Genomic DNA, 16883 nt, shown 5'->3' on the forward strand with positions numbered 1-16883 from the left:
GTTTCAGTTCTTTCTGAAAAGGTTCACAATCAGGAATTAAATCTAGTTCAGGTTCATTGTTTTTAATTATGTTCTCACTCAGGAACACAGGGCCTTTCCACCAAAGTTTATTGGTAGAAAAAACAAAGGCATCTTGACCTCTGGACAAGGCATCTGCCGGGTTTTCTGATGCAATGTGTTTCCATAGAAAGTCCTTGGACAGTTCTTGTATCTGTACCACTCGATTGCTGACGAAAGTCTTAAGAAGATGGGGTGAGGTCTTGATCCAAGCTAATGCGATCGTGGAATCGGAGTACAAGATGACTTGATCGAATTTAAATTTTAGATATGAAATAACTCGATGCACGAGTTGACACAATAGTAAGCAAGCTGAAAGTTCAAGTCTGGGGATACTTATGGTCTTAATAGGAGCCACTCTGCTTTTGCTGCAAATTAGCTGACTGGAAGGCACATTGGAATTGGAAACAGTTTGTATGTAGATGCAGGCACCGTAGGCCTTTTCACTGGCGTCTGCAAAGCCATGAAGTCGAATAATCGTTAGTTCCAGGATCATAATGCATCTTGGGATATGCAAAGTTTCTATGTAAGAAAGAGATCGTAAAAATTTGTCCCATTTTTGGTAGACGTGAGGTGGAATCATTTCGTTCCATTCACATTTTAAAAGCCACAATTGCTGCATGAATATTTTAGCACTGCAGATAACAGGACCAAGTAGGCCCAATGGGTCAAAGATTTTGGCAATTTGGCTTAGCACTTCACGCTTAGTGTAATTCGAGCTTAAAGCCGTTGTGACATTGAAGTGAAAAGTATCCTTTCTACTATTCCACAGTATTCCCAGAGTTTTTATGGTAGTATCTGCACAATCTTGTTTGAAGGGAAACGATTGAGATGATTCCGTTGAAGTATCAATGGCATTACAACGCCATTTATGTAATTTCATTTGACCCTTTTGAAGGAGCTTAGTTAGTTGTTGTCTTAGTTCATTAAATTTCTCAATACTGCTTGACCCCGAAAGGCAGTCATCCATATAGAAATCCTCCATTAGAACCTTAGAGGCAATAGGAAAATCCTTTTCTTCATCGGTTGCAATTTGATGTAGAACTCTTGTAGCAAGATAGGGACTGGATGCACAACCATAGGTAACGGTTTTCAAATTGTACACCTTGAGAGGTTCCTCCCTCCCCTCTTTCCACAAAATTTTTTGATATTTAGTTTGCAACGGATTTATTTCGATTTGCCGAAACATTTTATTTATATCGGCCGTAAATGCGAAAATATGCTTTCGAAAACGAACCATAATTGTAAAAAGATCGTCCTGTAGGATTCCGCCTTTACATAAAAAATCATTTAAGGACATTCCATTCGTAGTTTTACAACTCCCATCAAAAACAACCCTTAATTTAGTTGAAGTGCTGGACGGTCGCAATACACCATGATGGGGTAAAAAATATCCTTCATCCGGAATTGAATCATCGCAAATTTCTTCCATGTGACCTAAAGATTCGTACTCGCGAATAAAACTAATGTACAATTCTTTTAATTTAGGATCACGATCTAAGCGATTCCATAATTGTTTTAATCTCTTAGACGCAATTTGTTTTGAATCACCTAATGAAATATTAGCTGAATATTGTTGTTTAATCGGCAATTCAACCACGTATCTACCATCTGTTTTTCGGTAGTGAGTATTTAAAAAATGCTCATTACAATAGTTTAATTCGTCATCAACTATTGGTTTATTTTCGTTTACGTGTTCTATTTCCCAAAAGGAATTTAACGCCTTATCAAGATTTTCGGTTCCAGCAAGTAAAAAACACGAATCGTTAATTTTCTCTAAATTAGAATTAAAGTTGTTCGCAACTCCCGATACAACATGACCAAAAAACGTTTCAATTAATATTAATTGGGAATCTTTAATTTTAATTTTATTCGTACCCAATAGTTCGAAGAATAATTCTGCTCCTAAAAGAGCATCAATTCGTTTTGGTTTATTCCAATTATTATCGGCAAGTTTTATTCTTTCAGATAAACTTAAATTCGATATGTTTACAAATGTGGGTGGAAGAACCGCAATTTTTGGAACTATTAACAAGTCTAAATAATAAGATTTATTATTTTCTTCATTTGTTAACTCGGTACGAACAAATGATTTAGCTGTAATGCACGAGTCATTAACACCAGAAATCGGAACATTTGTTTTTTGTTTCTTTAAACCCAATAAATTAGCAGCTCTACTGCTTATTAAATTCGAACTTGAACAGCTATCTAAAGTGGCTATTAATGGTCTAAATATGCCCTGCCCATCTTTAATATAAACAACCGCCGTATTTAAAATCACGCAATTAGCATTTTCGTTTTTATTCGTAAACAAAGTGTTCGAAGGAGTGAAAGGAGGGGAGAGGGGTGACAAGATGTCTGTCTCCCTTTTCTCTTCTACTGCTGTATCGAATGTAAATGACTCATTTCTCATATTTTCATGAAGTAAAGAATGATGATCTTTGCTTTTACAAAAGCAAGTGTATTTAGACATGCAAGGATTAGGAAAGTGCTTATTTAAGCATGAAAAACACAAATTATGAGTTTTTACTATTTCAATTCGCTGATTTACACTCATTCGTTTGAATTTATCGCATTTATAAAGTTTATGACTTTCCCTACAACCTAATAAACATGGGTTATTCACTTTCGATTTAATTAAATACATTTTCTCTGTATTTGGCCTTGAACTAAAATGGGGCTTCTTTCTTTCCTCTTTAATATTAAGACCTTGCATAATTCTAGAACGTTCTTCCAAAAAACTTAGAAAATTGTCTAGTTTGGGTATTTCGTTTTTCGACAATTTCATTTCAAAACTTTTTCTAACTTCTGGATCGAGTTTTTGGAATAAAATGTGCATTATCAATGTATCTGATAGTTCATTTGATTTAAATTCAAGCAAGTTTAATGCTCGTAAATTACATTTAGTGTTATCGATTAATTGCATGAGCTGATTAGGAGCGTCAGGGACTCTTGAAAAATTTAATAATTTATTAACATGGCAATCGATAACTGCTCGTTTGTTTTCGTATCTATCTTCAAGTGAAGACCATAAAGATTCAAATGTATCTTGGGCTGACTCAAGGCGTTTTGCTTCACCTTTGAGGCAACTTTTAAGATAGCACAGTCGTTGTGTGTCGCTCAACTCTTTATTATTTCCAATAATAGAATTAAATTGAATTTTAAAATTTTGAAATTCTTCATATTTTCCGGAAAAGAAAGGTAGGGGTAAATCCGGAATTTTATATATATTGGTACATAAAGCATTTGATTCCGTTTCATTAGGTTTATTATTATCAATTTTAGAGAGTAAAATATTAATCTTTACCTCTATTTCTTCGATTTCATCTTCTATATCTTGAGCAACATCTAGATTATCTTTCAGATCAATTTCTTCCGGAAGTAGCGTATATCCTTTTATCAGTTCTGATATCGATGCTTGTAGTTCCATTGCTACTTTCAGTTTCTTTTTGAGAATGATGGCAGCGGCGCTTGCATCCTGCTGCGTTGAATGTTCTTCCAAAAATTTTTGGATTTTGTTTATTTTTGTTTTAATTGCCCCACGTTGGCGATTAAGATTTGTTATTGAGTTAATTGTGCTCATATTGAGGCTAGTTCTGCTCCGGCTCGACGGACCAAAGATGTCGGAGCTAATAGAGTCTAGTGGACTGTAACGTTTGGTAATTTTTTATTGAATGAGAAAAGAATGTTAGAAAGCTACGCTTGGCGCATTACAATCTCGCCAATGAGGGCGCGGACAGTAATGACACTTTACTCATAATAAATATACTCACTTAAGTTTTAAAACAAAAAATTTAAATGTGAATTAGCTAAAAATCAGTACTGACTAGTGTAAACTGGACTTTTTTTTCCTTAATAGTTTTGTGAAGTCAAATTATTGAAGTAACTCTTAAATCTCATTGAATTTTGCAAGCATTAGATTTTATCACTTATTTGAAATTTAAGAGAATTTCTTTTATTAGGCATTATAATTTAAGTTACTTTGTTTTTCATAAATTTAGGAAATATAAAAATAAGCAAATTTTTAATTCATTGTCTACAGGTGAAATAGTTAGCTAAAAGCAAAATTGATTTTAGTTTAATTGCCTACAGTTGAATATTTATTTATAAAGTAGAAGCGTGCACTTACTGTATGTAATTTCATTATGTTCTGTACATATTTTTTATAGTTTGTAACAAGTGATTCGGGAAATTGAAAAATGCTCGATAAATCCTAATTCATGATTAGTACAAAATATTTAAACATAAAAAGCAACAAACTTGTATTGCTTACATATTGCATGTGGAAGCATTTTTTCTCCTTTATCTAAGAAATTTGTGCTTTCAATCTTTTCTTTTATTAGATAAATCTTTTTCTTTTCAATATTTTAAATATCTTAATTAAAAGCACACCTTTACATGAATAATCTTTTCTAGTAACTCTGAAACTGAAAATGCTCTGACGATATTAAAACCAAAAAATTGCAAGAGTAAATAATCCTTTGTGATAAAATTAAATTTCGTTGAAAACAAAATTTAGGAAATTATGAATGATGATAAAAATATGTTTGATTTTTAAATGGTTTTTATTAAATTTGATATTAAAAACCTCTTAATATTCTATCCCAATCTTCTAAAAATGAGACAATAAGCTGATCTGGTATTGAATTTAGCTTCTCTTAAGGTTGCACCCTTCAGTGAATATTCTTTCTTAAATGGCATCAAAGCATATTTCATAATAATTCTGTATACCTAAATACTTTTACTGAATTTAATTTTATCATTCAATTATTTTTATCATTTTTTGATATAATTTATCAATAATGCTACTATTTCATGCTTTCAAAATTATTTCTTTCTTTAAATCCAAGAGAAAGTGAGAAAATTACTCATTAAAAGAGTGCATGTACCAAGCATAACATTCATTCATTGAATCCTGAATCTCGTTAAATACTTGCACATTATGTGCAAGCTTTCAGAGTTCTCCCTAGGAATAAAGAAGGACAGGGTGTTTCTTCACAGAAAAAGGTACTTTGAGTTTTGAAAGGGCACACTCGTAACACCGTAAAAATTTATCAAAATCATAAAATTTATAAAATGAAAATATCATGTAATAACTGAATTTGATCCTCAACAATTTTTAAGTTACTGTCTTATACTATATTGTGTGTATATTTTAAAAAGTAATTTTCACTCATTATGTAAATAAGAGAAAAATTTGTAGCTTATAGATAATAATTAAAGGCATTCCAAGAAACAATCTATGTACATAATTTTTTTTTTTTTTCCAAAAAAAAAAAAATAATAATTTTTTTTATTAGCAATTTGCATTTTTTCTGTAATTTATACTGATAATTATTAGAAAACAAACATTTAAAGGTGAATTTTTTTCTAAAAAAAAAAAAGTAGGTATTTATTTTTAAAATATTTAAAATCACTTAAAAAATTTATTAATGTACCCCTTGAAAAAAAAAGATAAAAATAATTTTACTAGTTGAAAATAATCCTAATTAATAAAGTAAATATTTGTAATAGTAATCAGAAATAAACCTATATGCTCAGGTAATTTTTGTGTGTAATTATTATTTTAACGGTTAATTAATTTAAGGCAAGGGACATTTATAGGGATAAAAGGGCAGGCAGGGTGTGTCGCCCTTCTAAAAACTCTTAGGAAGAACATTGGTAATATTGTGTATTTTACAATAATTATAAATTATTTATTTTTAGTTATTAAAATTAATATTTTACAGATTTACTGCAGCTTATAATTTTTCTCCTGTTATGACATTTAGACAAATTTTGAAGATACATTTTGCTTACTATTTTATTATGCAGTCCTTATCATTTAATCCTTCTATATTTTCTTTTATAGCAAAGTGGTCTTAAAGACATATCACTAGAAAATAGAACAATTGAAAATGACAATTTCACAAATTCAGATGATAATTTAATTATGGAGGAACCTCCTTTATCCTGTGTCAGTCTTTTGTCCTTGACTGATAGTGAATATCGAACTGAATGCATTACTACTGACTCAGAAGCAAACTTCAGCCGCAAAGTTTCTTTAGATTCATCTAGGCCTGCCTATGACAGAGATTATTGTCCAAAGTGTGATAAATATTTTGAACTTGTAAAAGAAAAGTATGATGACCATCTTTGCTTGCTCAAAGAATCGCTTGAAAATAATTTAAATCTAGAAAAGAATGAAGCTGTAAAAAAGTTAGAATTAGAAATCGATAAAATAAAAAGTGATAAAGATAATATGCAAGAACAGATGGCGAAGCAAATTGAGCTGCTATGCCAAGAGCAGGAAATGAAAATACAGCAAATAATTAATGAAAATCAGAAACAGTTGTCAGAAATTCAGAAATGCCAAGACGAGTGGTTAATTGAAAAAGAACAACTTCTCTCTGATATCAAAGAATACGAAAAATTATTAAGCGTAAAAGACAAAGAGCTTCATGAAGCGTGGGATGAAAAGAACAATATAGAGATTTCTCTTCAAAAACAGATAGCTGATCTTGTTGAAGAGCATCAAGAGGATTTAGAGGCTAGACACTTATCAACATCAGAACAATTTTCACAAGAACGTAAGAAACTTGAACTGGAACATCTATCTGCATTGAATGATTTAAAAAGGCTGCACGAAGATACAACAGGGGAACTTAGGATGTCCTGTGCCAAAGAGCTACACAAACTTAAAAAGTCTCATGCCGAAGAACTGGATGAACATAAAAAGTCTCTTGCCAAAGATCTTAGTGAACTTCAAAAAGCTCATGCCGAAGAGCTCGGTAAACTTCAAAAAGCTCATGCCGAAGAGCTCGGTAAACTTCAAAAAGCTCATGCCGAAGAGCTCGGTGAACTTCAAAAAGCTCATGCCGAAGAGCTCGGTGAACTTCAAAAAGCTCATGCTGCTGAGCTCGGTGAACTTCAAAAGTCTCATGATGAAAAGCTTGGAGAACTTACCAAAAAGATTGATGAAGTGAAAGTGTCCCATGTTAAAGAGCTTGAGGAATTTAAAATGTCACAAGTCAATGAACTTGATGCACTTAAAATGTCCCATGCCAAAGAGCTTAAAGAAACTGAGATGCGTCTTAGAAAAGAACATTCTGAGTCCATCAACTTCATTGAAGCTAACCATTCTGAGGAGTGTGTCACATACCAGAAAAGAATCGAAAATCTCTTGGAAGAGAAGTGTGAACTTCTGAACAAAACTACTCAAGAATACGAAGCTCTTTTGAAGAAGAATCACAAAGCTCTAGTGAAGTTGTGCAACCAGTTGCGTACCAAAATAGTTGTACATAAGAAAAAGATTCTTGATGATAGTTTTCAATCTCTCAATAGTGAGTTAGATGTAAGTGTTGCTGATACTTTAGATGTGTTGAACAAAAGCATTGAAAATGGACTTGTGAAATATTTAGAGAGTAATTATTTTGCCCAAGAAATATTTGAAGAAACACAATATTTGGAATTACAGTAAGTAGAAAACTTTTCCTTAATAGTTAGTTTTTGGATTACCCACAAGGCATGCAAATCTTTATATTGATTTACTGGGGGGGGGGGATTTACTACAGGCTTGACGTTCTTGCTGTTGAAGCACATTATTTTGTGACGGGCTTAAAGGAAAGCAATATTTCTGTTGATATGTTTCGAATCTTCAATCTGTTTTGTTAGTTTGTGCAAATGAAACAATGTCCCACAGAGACCGACCACAACTCGTCTGGTAATGATGGTTTTTTCGTTGAAGTAAATTGATAAAGACATTTACATGCAAACAAAAAGAATATAAAGTGAAAAAAATTTTCCTTTGTATAATATTTTCTTTTAGCATTTACAATGATATAAAAAAACGTAATGTGATTATCATTTATTTAGCTTTCATACTGTTGAAAGGGATATATTTCACTGTGTTATAATTTGTAATCATTTTCTTTTTAAGTTTTATATTTGTATAAACCCTTCAGGATCGACAAAAGGAAGAAGTAACGCTTCCCCATACTCACACACTCTGAGTTTATACGTTCTTATAAGAGATGTAGTACAAGACTATTGAGATCATATCCGTATGATTTTTAGCCTTGGGACAATAAGTGATTGGCTTACTTAACCATGATAACATTAAGGGGTATTTAAATTATACTTATCTATTAAAACGAAATTTTCACCACATAGAAAATTATGTACTAAAAATAGCATTTTATATTTGACATAAAATACTGCCTGCAAAATTCTATTTAAAATATGAAAAATGTAAATTTTTTTGTCATAAGAGTTTTTAACATAAAATTTTTTTAATATGAGTGTTCTTACTGTAGATAAAACCATCTCTTGTAGAAAGTTGTGACACATTTCGAAAACGTGCCAACCCTGAATCCTTAGAATCGATGAAAATGCACTATAGGCTGTTAAGAACATTTATAAATATGTGACAATTACCTTTAGAATCAATTCTAATTTAAGTCTAATTTTGTTTTTCCTTAATGTTTATTTTTGTTATATTTTAGATCACAACTATATGAGGATGATTTACCACGTATAATTGTTCCAAACAAAAGAAAGGAAAAAATACAAAAGGTAAATTTTTTTTTTGAATCCCGTATTTTCTTCTTTTTTTTTTTAATTTGCTGATTAATTAAAGTTTTTGCTTGATGAATTAAAGTTTTTGCTTTGTGAATTAAACTTTGCAGTGTTTAAATTTTGGTGTGGTTGGATAAAACTTGACAAAATTGATCTTTAAGCAGTTACATGAATATGCTTAAATTTTTATTTCAATGAAAAATTAATGCTTTAGTTTTGAAAATAAATATTTAATGCAAAAAAAACTGCGCATTATAATTTATGTATGCAAGTTTTTAAGACCCAGTATTTTAATTTCATGACCAATTACAACCCTGTAACAGTTGTCCTGTTTTTTTTATGCTAAATATTTTGCCTTTATTCACATTTTTTTTTTTTTTTTTACCCCAAGCCTTCAGACTTTTTATCTAATAGTAAATCTTAAAAAAAAGTATTTTTAATTGTCAATAAGATATGTCAGCATCGAGTTATTACTGTACATGGTACAAAATAAAAACGGAACACCCTGAATAACTTTCGATCTAATGATTGAATATTCAAGTATGAAGACTCAATCTTAATGGTTTGAGGGCCTAATATTAGATATGCTATTGACGATATTAATTTTACTTTTTGTATATTATGTCATGTCTAGAGAATTTTTTGATGGAATTCAAAAAACCTTTTTAAGAATGTATCCTTAAATAGCAAACTACAAAAAGTTATATTTATATTTTAATTTTGATTTCAATAAAACTATTTTGCAGATTTTGTTAAAATTTTGTATTTTGCCACTTTAAATTATCTTCCTCAAAAGTTTATATACCTAACAATTAAAAAAAATAATAATTATCTTAAAAAGTTCTCATGATACGGTGAAGTATGTGCCAATAGTGAAATTAACATTGTAGAGCTCTAGATTAATGGTCGCCAGTTTCCAACAAGCAATCATTACATGGAGAATGGCTACAAAAATGTCAAACCTTAGTTCCCTAAACAATAGCCCAAGATACATAGGAATATTTAAAGCCTGTCCATTCAAACCTAATACAGTGAATTCTTGCTACTACGATATCCAATACAACAATAACTCCTTTATTTGGATAATGTTTCATGGTCCTGACGAGCTTGCATATGAATTAAAGTCGTGCTCCTCTCAATATTACAATATTCTTTGAAGCAATAAACCCCTGTAAATCGATCGTTTTTCTAAATTTCAACCTTATTTTCTCCATTTATTATTTATAATAAATTTTTTACTTATGAAATTTTAATTGCTTACTTAGTAATTTTTTGTGATCAGCGATAACAATTGAAATAAAAAATTTTCTTGTTTCTTCCTTGCTATTTTATTTATAAATTTTTATTTTCATAATTAGATTGATGTAGCTATTCAACATGGTGGTCCTGCAGACGTTGAAAAATTGTCAGCATCAGAAGGTTCATTGTCTAGTATCTCTCTAGGTGTAGAAGATATTGAACTAATACATTCAAAAACAGCTGAACTTCAAAAAGATTTCCAGAGAGACATTGCTACTTACATGGAAGTAAATGAACAACTGCGCAGTGATTTATTATCTCAGCAAGATCATAATCAAGAGGTATTTGGCCATTTTGAGTATATATATATATATTGTGTGTGTGTATATATATATATATATATATATATATATATATATATATATATTAGCAGCATAGTCTCGAGTGGCTGTCAATCCTGCATTTCTGCTCTGAGACTCAAATCTTCTGCGTTTTGCACCTTAAAAATTCTTGTTCGCACACATGCACTTGTGAGGATACTATTTCCTGCTTGTCTCTGACAATGAAGTCTTGAATTTTAGTTATGTTTCAGCCTGATTAAGGTTGTAGGTCATTAAGTAATACAAAATGATGTTTCTAGCATCTAATAGTGCTAAAAACAGAATGAGAAGATAGTGGTTTTATTTCAGATTGATCGTGACACTAAATTCCACTTATTATACCCCAATAACTGTACTGTTGATTCTTTCAATAAGGTATAGAAATAAAAATTTAAAATGTGTAAAATTCTGCAATTGTATAGTAAATATTTTTTTTTTTAATGGAGGTTAACGAGTATGCATTCTTTGAGGTTATACATATTTCTGAAATTGAAACTAAGTCACACTGACGGAGTGTAAATAATTGTTTATTTTTTTTCATGTGCTTTAAATTGCAAATAAATGAAAATTTTATTATTTTATTTATATTATTCAACTGTATGCCTAGGTTTATAAAACATTTTGTGAGTTATATTTTTAAAATATGTTTCATAAAAACTCTAATTAACCTCTGTAATAATTAAATAATGAAACTTTTTAATTAAATAATGAACACTATTTTATCACATTATCTAATTGCTTAAAATCATATAACACTATTTTATCACAGTATCTAATTGCTTAAAATCAACTGTCAACAATTTAATAAAATAAACAGATGTACAAAATTTCCAGTGTGTCAAGGTATACAGTATAAAATTAGATACATTAAGATATATGTACATTTAAAATAGCTACAAAACAGTTGATACTATGTCCCTTAATATTTCAGCTTGAAAAACGAGTGAAATGTCTAGAATCAAAAATTCAAGAAAAGGATAAAGAGTTAAGTGAAAAAGAATCACAACTGCATTCAATGGAAAATGGATCAATCAAGTAATGTTTTTTTTTCCCCTTCTATTTAAAATGTTAGTGATTGAAATGCTAAACTTATTTATTGTAAATATGTTTAAAGATTCAAACTAAATTCCCTAATATTTATTTTATATTTTGCCTTATATCCTGGTGTGTAATTCAATTCATAATAAACAGTGAGATGGATATGAATAACTCTGTATCAATTCACCCCTTTAAAAATTATCTTTAAAATGTCATATACAATTAATTTTGCATTTTCTATCAGCATATTTTCTTTCCATGTAAAAGTTTTTTTTTTTTTTTTTTTTTTTTTTTTTTTGAAAAAGCAATACTTTAATTTACATTCACAAAAAATGAAGGGTGAAAACATAATACAAGCTTGTAAAAAAGAAATTTTTAATAAATTTTGCTACTATTGTGATAAATTTAACTCTAAAAATCTTTCGTATCTTAATCGTACATAGTTTAATCATCATTTTTTCATGTTACAAATACAAATATTTAAAAACTTAAAATTTGATTTAATAAACATCTCAAGAATCATGTCCTAAAGCAGAATTTCTTTTCACATTTTTGAAGATTGTATCCTAATTAATATAACAAAATATTTTACCTTCTTATTTTCTCTCCTAAATTATATTTCATGTAATTTTATGTTTTGTATATATTTTTCTTTTTAAATTGCTTTATACTTTTGCTTATTGCTCATTGTCCTTTTATTTTGCTTGCTAGTTTTTTTTATAATAAAAAATGTGAGTAGCCCGTCTCGGTCAAAGTTTTTATAATTTAAATTAGTTAGTCTAAATATTAATAAAATTTTTGTTAGTGCAAAAGAAGGTGCAACTAAGAATTCCCATTGTTAATGCTTAGTGAGTAGTTTCATTGTAGATATTAATGCATAAATTTATATTAATTTTAAAACTTACACTTTTTGCTATATTTTTTTCTGAACACTTTTCTGAGTCACATATATTGTCTAAAACATGCATAGGAGTACAAATAATAAAGTTGTGATGAATCAAGTTGTTCATTGAAGTACTATTATAGCGTAAAGTAGTTAGGCAAGACACTTATTTCTGTAAATGTTCTTCGATTGCAAAAACCAGTCACATAATAGTGACAATGTGGTTGCCCTTGTGGGCTGCATTTCTTAAGCAAGCCTGTGTCCATCGCTTCTTTCTTTATTTTTTGAAGGAAATTTAGTATTTTGAGTGAGATATGTTATGTACAATCTGCAGTCTGCATAGTTTCCAACAGTGTTACAATGTAGCTCTTAAGAACATGTGTTTCTGAAATTACTCAGATTAATTTTAATTTTTGCTTCCTTACTTTTATTTTAACTTCCTGGTAATTTGAAAATTGTCTATCGTTTTTGAAGAGGATAATTGATTTTTCACTTTTAGGGGTGGCTTAGCAGGTTCCCAGCTTTCATCTTGTGATATTAGGTCTTGGCAGGTGTAAGTGATGTTTTTCAATCTAATTTTAACCTCAATAACCCCACTGGCCTACTAACAGCTATGTTATGTGTAATGTTAGCATCTGGTCTTCCTAATACTAACCTGCTGTAACATTAACAAATTTTCATAATTAACAACAACAAAATCTCCACTAACACCTAACTGGTATTTTGCTCTCTATGGTGAGTTGAGAATTATAATTCTCTGTGAGTTCTTTATTATTTGTTAATATATTTTGAGATAAATTATATCATAGGTGTCAGCTCTCTCATTTCTTTAAAAGGAAAAAAAAAACTTTTTTTTTCACGTTCGAAAAAGGAGAAATGTTTTTATTACTTTCTTGTCAATTATAATTTATTTAAATCTTATTTTTAAAAATAAAATCTGGGTAAGCTAATTCCTTAATTTACCTATAATTTTTTACCAGCTTTGTAAAGTTTGCATTAAAAAAGTTTAACACTCATTGAAGATTTTTTTAAAGGCAAAAAAAAGATAACGCCCTAAGTAACTTTTGTTTTAATGCAAGGATTTTCATGCGCTAAGTGCCATTCCTACTAGTTTGGAGGGTTCTAGTTTTCATATGCTCTAATTAATTAGTGCTAACTAATAATTAAGTTATAGAATTGGATGCAAAAATGTACTCACTCAAAATATGCATTTTTTTGACAGAATGGTATTTGGACTATATTAGTTTCAATTTTTGCACTGTCTCAAGAATTTATAATACTGATCACAATTTTTTTTTTTTTTTTTTTTTTTTTTTAAATTGTAAAGCTTACTTGTCCATTGTAATTCTATGCAAAATAATAGTTTTTAATAACTTATTTTTATTATTTGGTACTGGTCAATAAATTTTGAACTGAAAAATATATTTATTTTAAACTTTGTAATTTTAAGTGACAAAATTTAAGCAGAATTAATAGATTCTGCTTTATAAAGTTTTAAAAATATCATTTTTGAAGTTTGAATTCTCTAACTATTCAATCGATTCTATTTTAATTCTATATTTCATAATTTAAAATTATAGTTTCTCTTATGAGTAAACTATTGAGACCAAATTTTCCGCATTGACCCCTCATATTTTAATGATCAAGAATACAAAACCGTCAATAAAAAAAGTGTTTTTTCAGAGAAATACATATTTGTGCTTGTTTTTATAACTTAACAGTTAGCACTAATTAGTTTCCATATATGAGATCTACCCTTTGAACCATTTAGATTGGCACTTTAAGTGTAAAAATTTGATCATTAGATGTGAAGATTTGATCATTTTTGGCGATATTTTTTAATTTGTTAATGTGAATCTTTTTACGGTTTCGTAGTGTTGACAGCTATACTTATTGGCATATGATTCAGTTTGAAGTGAATGATAATGGTCATTAATTTTTGTATTTCCTGGTGTAGTGATGTTGCCCAGACAAACTCCAGGTTGCTGCACGTGCTGTCAGATTTAGTAAAGACCTTCATGGACATCGAAAGTGACATCAATCGTCATTTGTATGAGCATGGTTTAATTCCATCTCGTACTGGAACATTAGGACACCATGATGAGGAAACTGGTGAGTGCAAAAACTAATAATAGAATTGTCTATTTTATGTATGTGTCTATTTTTTGCATTTAAGCTTAATTTATTATTTTACAATGGCTGACGATGAATTAGTGTAAGTTGATTGCAAACCTAGGCTTATAAATATTAAAGTTTAAGTTAATAAACTTCAACTAATATTTATGAGTGAAGGTAGCCTGCACCTTTGTATAAAACTACTTCTGAACTTTTAAATTTTTATGTAAAGTGAATTACTCTAGATTGGAAAGAATGTAGACAAAATACATTTTCACTGATTCCAGGGATGCCACAAGTGACTAAAATGCAACTATTTCTGGCATGAGGCGACTATGGCAACTTTTTTTGCATGAAAAGGTTTAAAAAGTAGCTATTTTCTGGAAAAGGAGACTATTGGGAGGCTTTTCTGTACTCTTAATGATGTTTTTTAGCATAAATTGGGTTGAAAACCTGCTGCCCACGGGAACTGCTTCTGAACACACTAAAAAAAAATTTTCAAAAAAAAATTTTAAAATTTAAATTACAATTTTGAGTCATCTCTTTTCAATTCATTCAATTTGCACAGATTCCATTGTAAGTCTTATTTTGTTTCTCAAACGCATTTTCAGTGGTTTTTGCTATGAAATTCCGCATGATTTAGAAAAAAAGTGAAACAAATATTTAATTCGATGTCTCAATTATCATGAAATTTATATTTCGTATAAGTCTACAGGATTTTTTCCTATCCATGTTGGCGGCTATGGACTTTAAATGATTGCTTTAGCATAGGTGAGAAGGATAAATACTGCTATTAATTCATTGATTATTCACTTGTTGTGGAATGAGTACTACTAGAGTTAAGTTGCTCAGAGATGTTCATCTGACAAGTATTAGAAAGATTACTACAACCCCACATGACCATGCTGAGTACTTAAAAGATGAAGGCATCTTGTTATTACATCCTTCCTCTTTTCCTGTTATGTAATTTTCTTTTCCTGATGTTCTTAGCCCTGTCTGTTTCCTTATATCGTATGTTACACCCTTCAATTAATTTTTCAATTTCATTGTTGCATCTTTTTGTCCATGCATTATTTTCAGAAATGGCCCCATATATTCTTTGAATTATTCTACATTAAAAATTTCTTTGTTGGATAAAACCAAATTTTTGAATTAAACCAAACCTAAGTTTCAGATCCATATATTGTTATTAGTCTTATTAGGGTTTTATATATCTGTATTTTGTTTCTTAATTTATTTATGTAGTCATTAATTTACTTATCTTGATAATGAAATAAATAATAAATGTAAAATACTTGTACCTTTAATTTTATCATTAATTTTTAGATCTATTTTCATTTTTTTCCCCCTCATTAATCTCTAGTTTCTCATTTACTTTTCCTCAAAGTTCCTTTATTGTATTTATCAATTTTTTTTGTCCTTGCAATTATTACAATATCGTCTGTGTATGTGCAAATTTGTTTAGACTTAATGAACATAACCTACAAATGAAGAACTTTTTTCGGCACAATCTGGTCATTTCTGTAAACAATGCTAGAGAAGGGGGATCATTTCTGATTCCTTCAAAAGTATAAAACTGAAACACTGACTGGGGTATATATGAGAAGTTGGTAGGTACCAATTTATAAAAGATTTTAATGCTTGGTTTTATTTAAATGCAGGTCACAGTGTGGGTTCCAGAGAAGACTTTGCTTCCCTCAGTTTTGGTGAATGTCCAAATCTCGAGTTAGCAGAGGATGGACCTGATCTCACACCCAGAGCCTGGGACTTGTTTTCAGCTGTTGGAACCTACGATCATGAAATGGAAGGAGAAGATGTAGTTTTGGGTACTTGAGATTGCTTTTAACATGCAAACATGGCATATATTTTATTTGCTTTTAACACCGAGACTTCTGAAAATTTGAAAATAATATAACTATACATTTTATTTAAACTAAATCTGAGGTCAAAGATAAACTGCAATGTCACCACAGTACCTACATCACCACCTTTGGCCATACCATGTTGTTTCTGTTATTTTTTAAGATTTAACTTATCTCTGCCTATAATTATAGTGATAAGCTAATGGAAAAGGTTGATAATATCACCACAGTGACCATTATCTACCTTTTCCATTAGCTTATCTCTGCCAAAAGCAGTAAAAAAAAAAGCTATAAGAGAAGAAGCAATTTTCATGAGCCTAAACAATAATTTTATGATTTCTATGTTATGATTTTTACAATAATAAATGGCTTATTTAACAATTTAGTCCCATTAAATGTGGAACGCTGTTTTATGCGCATTTTGATTGACTAAATTTTAACGAAAGTAAATCTATCCATTGATGTATTGTTTTTCAAGGACATTGGTACTATTTTTCTGTGTTAAAATATTTTTATTTTTCGTTGTTTATGTAGGTGCTAGCCGTAGGCTGAGGCAAGCAGTTGACCATGTTTTGAATCTGTTAACTCGAGCTCTGGATAACCAGCAAAATCAAGATTTGAAGCTTTTACTGAAACGTAATGAAGAACTTTCTCAGGAGCTTCAGGATGAAACGAAAAGTAGAGATGATCTGCATCTTCAATTAATAGCGACTGAGGGTAGGTTTTCTAGGTTATTTGTTCTATTATCAAGCA

At 29.9% G+C, this 16883-nt stretch overlaps 1 protein-coding gene across 7 annotated transcripts in view; it reads left to right on the top strand.

Annotated features, from left to right (window-relative positions):
- Positions 1-16883, top strand: part of LOC107446576 (uncharacterized) — a 116585-nt gene that overhangs the window by 19602 nt on the left and 80100 nt on the right. For 4 of the 7 annotated variants that reach the window (XM_071186737.2, XM_071186743.2, XM_071186739.2 and 1 more), the window contains 8 exons: positions 5909-7512; positions 8541-8610; positions 9972-10193; positions 11164-11267; positions 12653-12706; positions 14111-14265; positions 15930-16094; positions 16665-16847. In XM_071186737.2, the coding sequence (XP_071042838.2) occupies positions 5909-7512; positions 8541-8610; positions 9972-10193; positions 11164-11267; positions 12653-12706; positions 14111-14265; positions 15930-16094; positions 16665-16847 (2557 nt within the window). The remainder of the gene's footprint in view (positions 1-5908; positions 7513-8540; positions 8611-9971; positions 10194-11163; positions 11268-12652; positions 12707-14110; positions 14266-15929; positions 16095-16664; positions 16848-16883) is intronic. The other 3 variants (XM_071186740.2, XM_071186741.2, XM_071186742.2) reach the window with 2 other exon arrangements.

Source organism: Parasteatoda tepidariorum, chromosome 9 (assembly GCF_982258835.1).
Source record: "Parasteatoda tepidariorum strain Cologne lab strain chromosome 9, Ptep-v5.0, whole genome shotgun sequence".
Classification (NCBI taxonomy): Eukaryota; Metazoa; Arthropoda; class Arachnida; order Araneae; family Theridiidae; genus Parasteatoda; species Parasteatoda tepidariorum.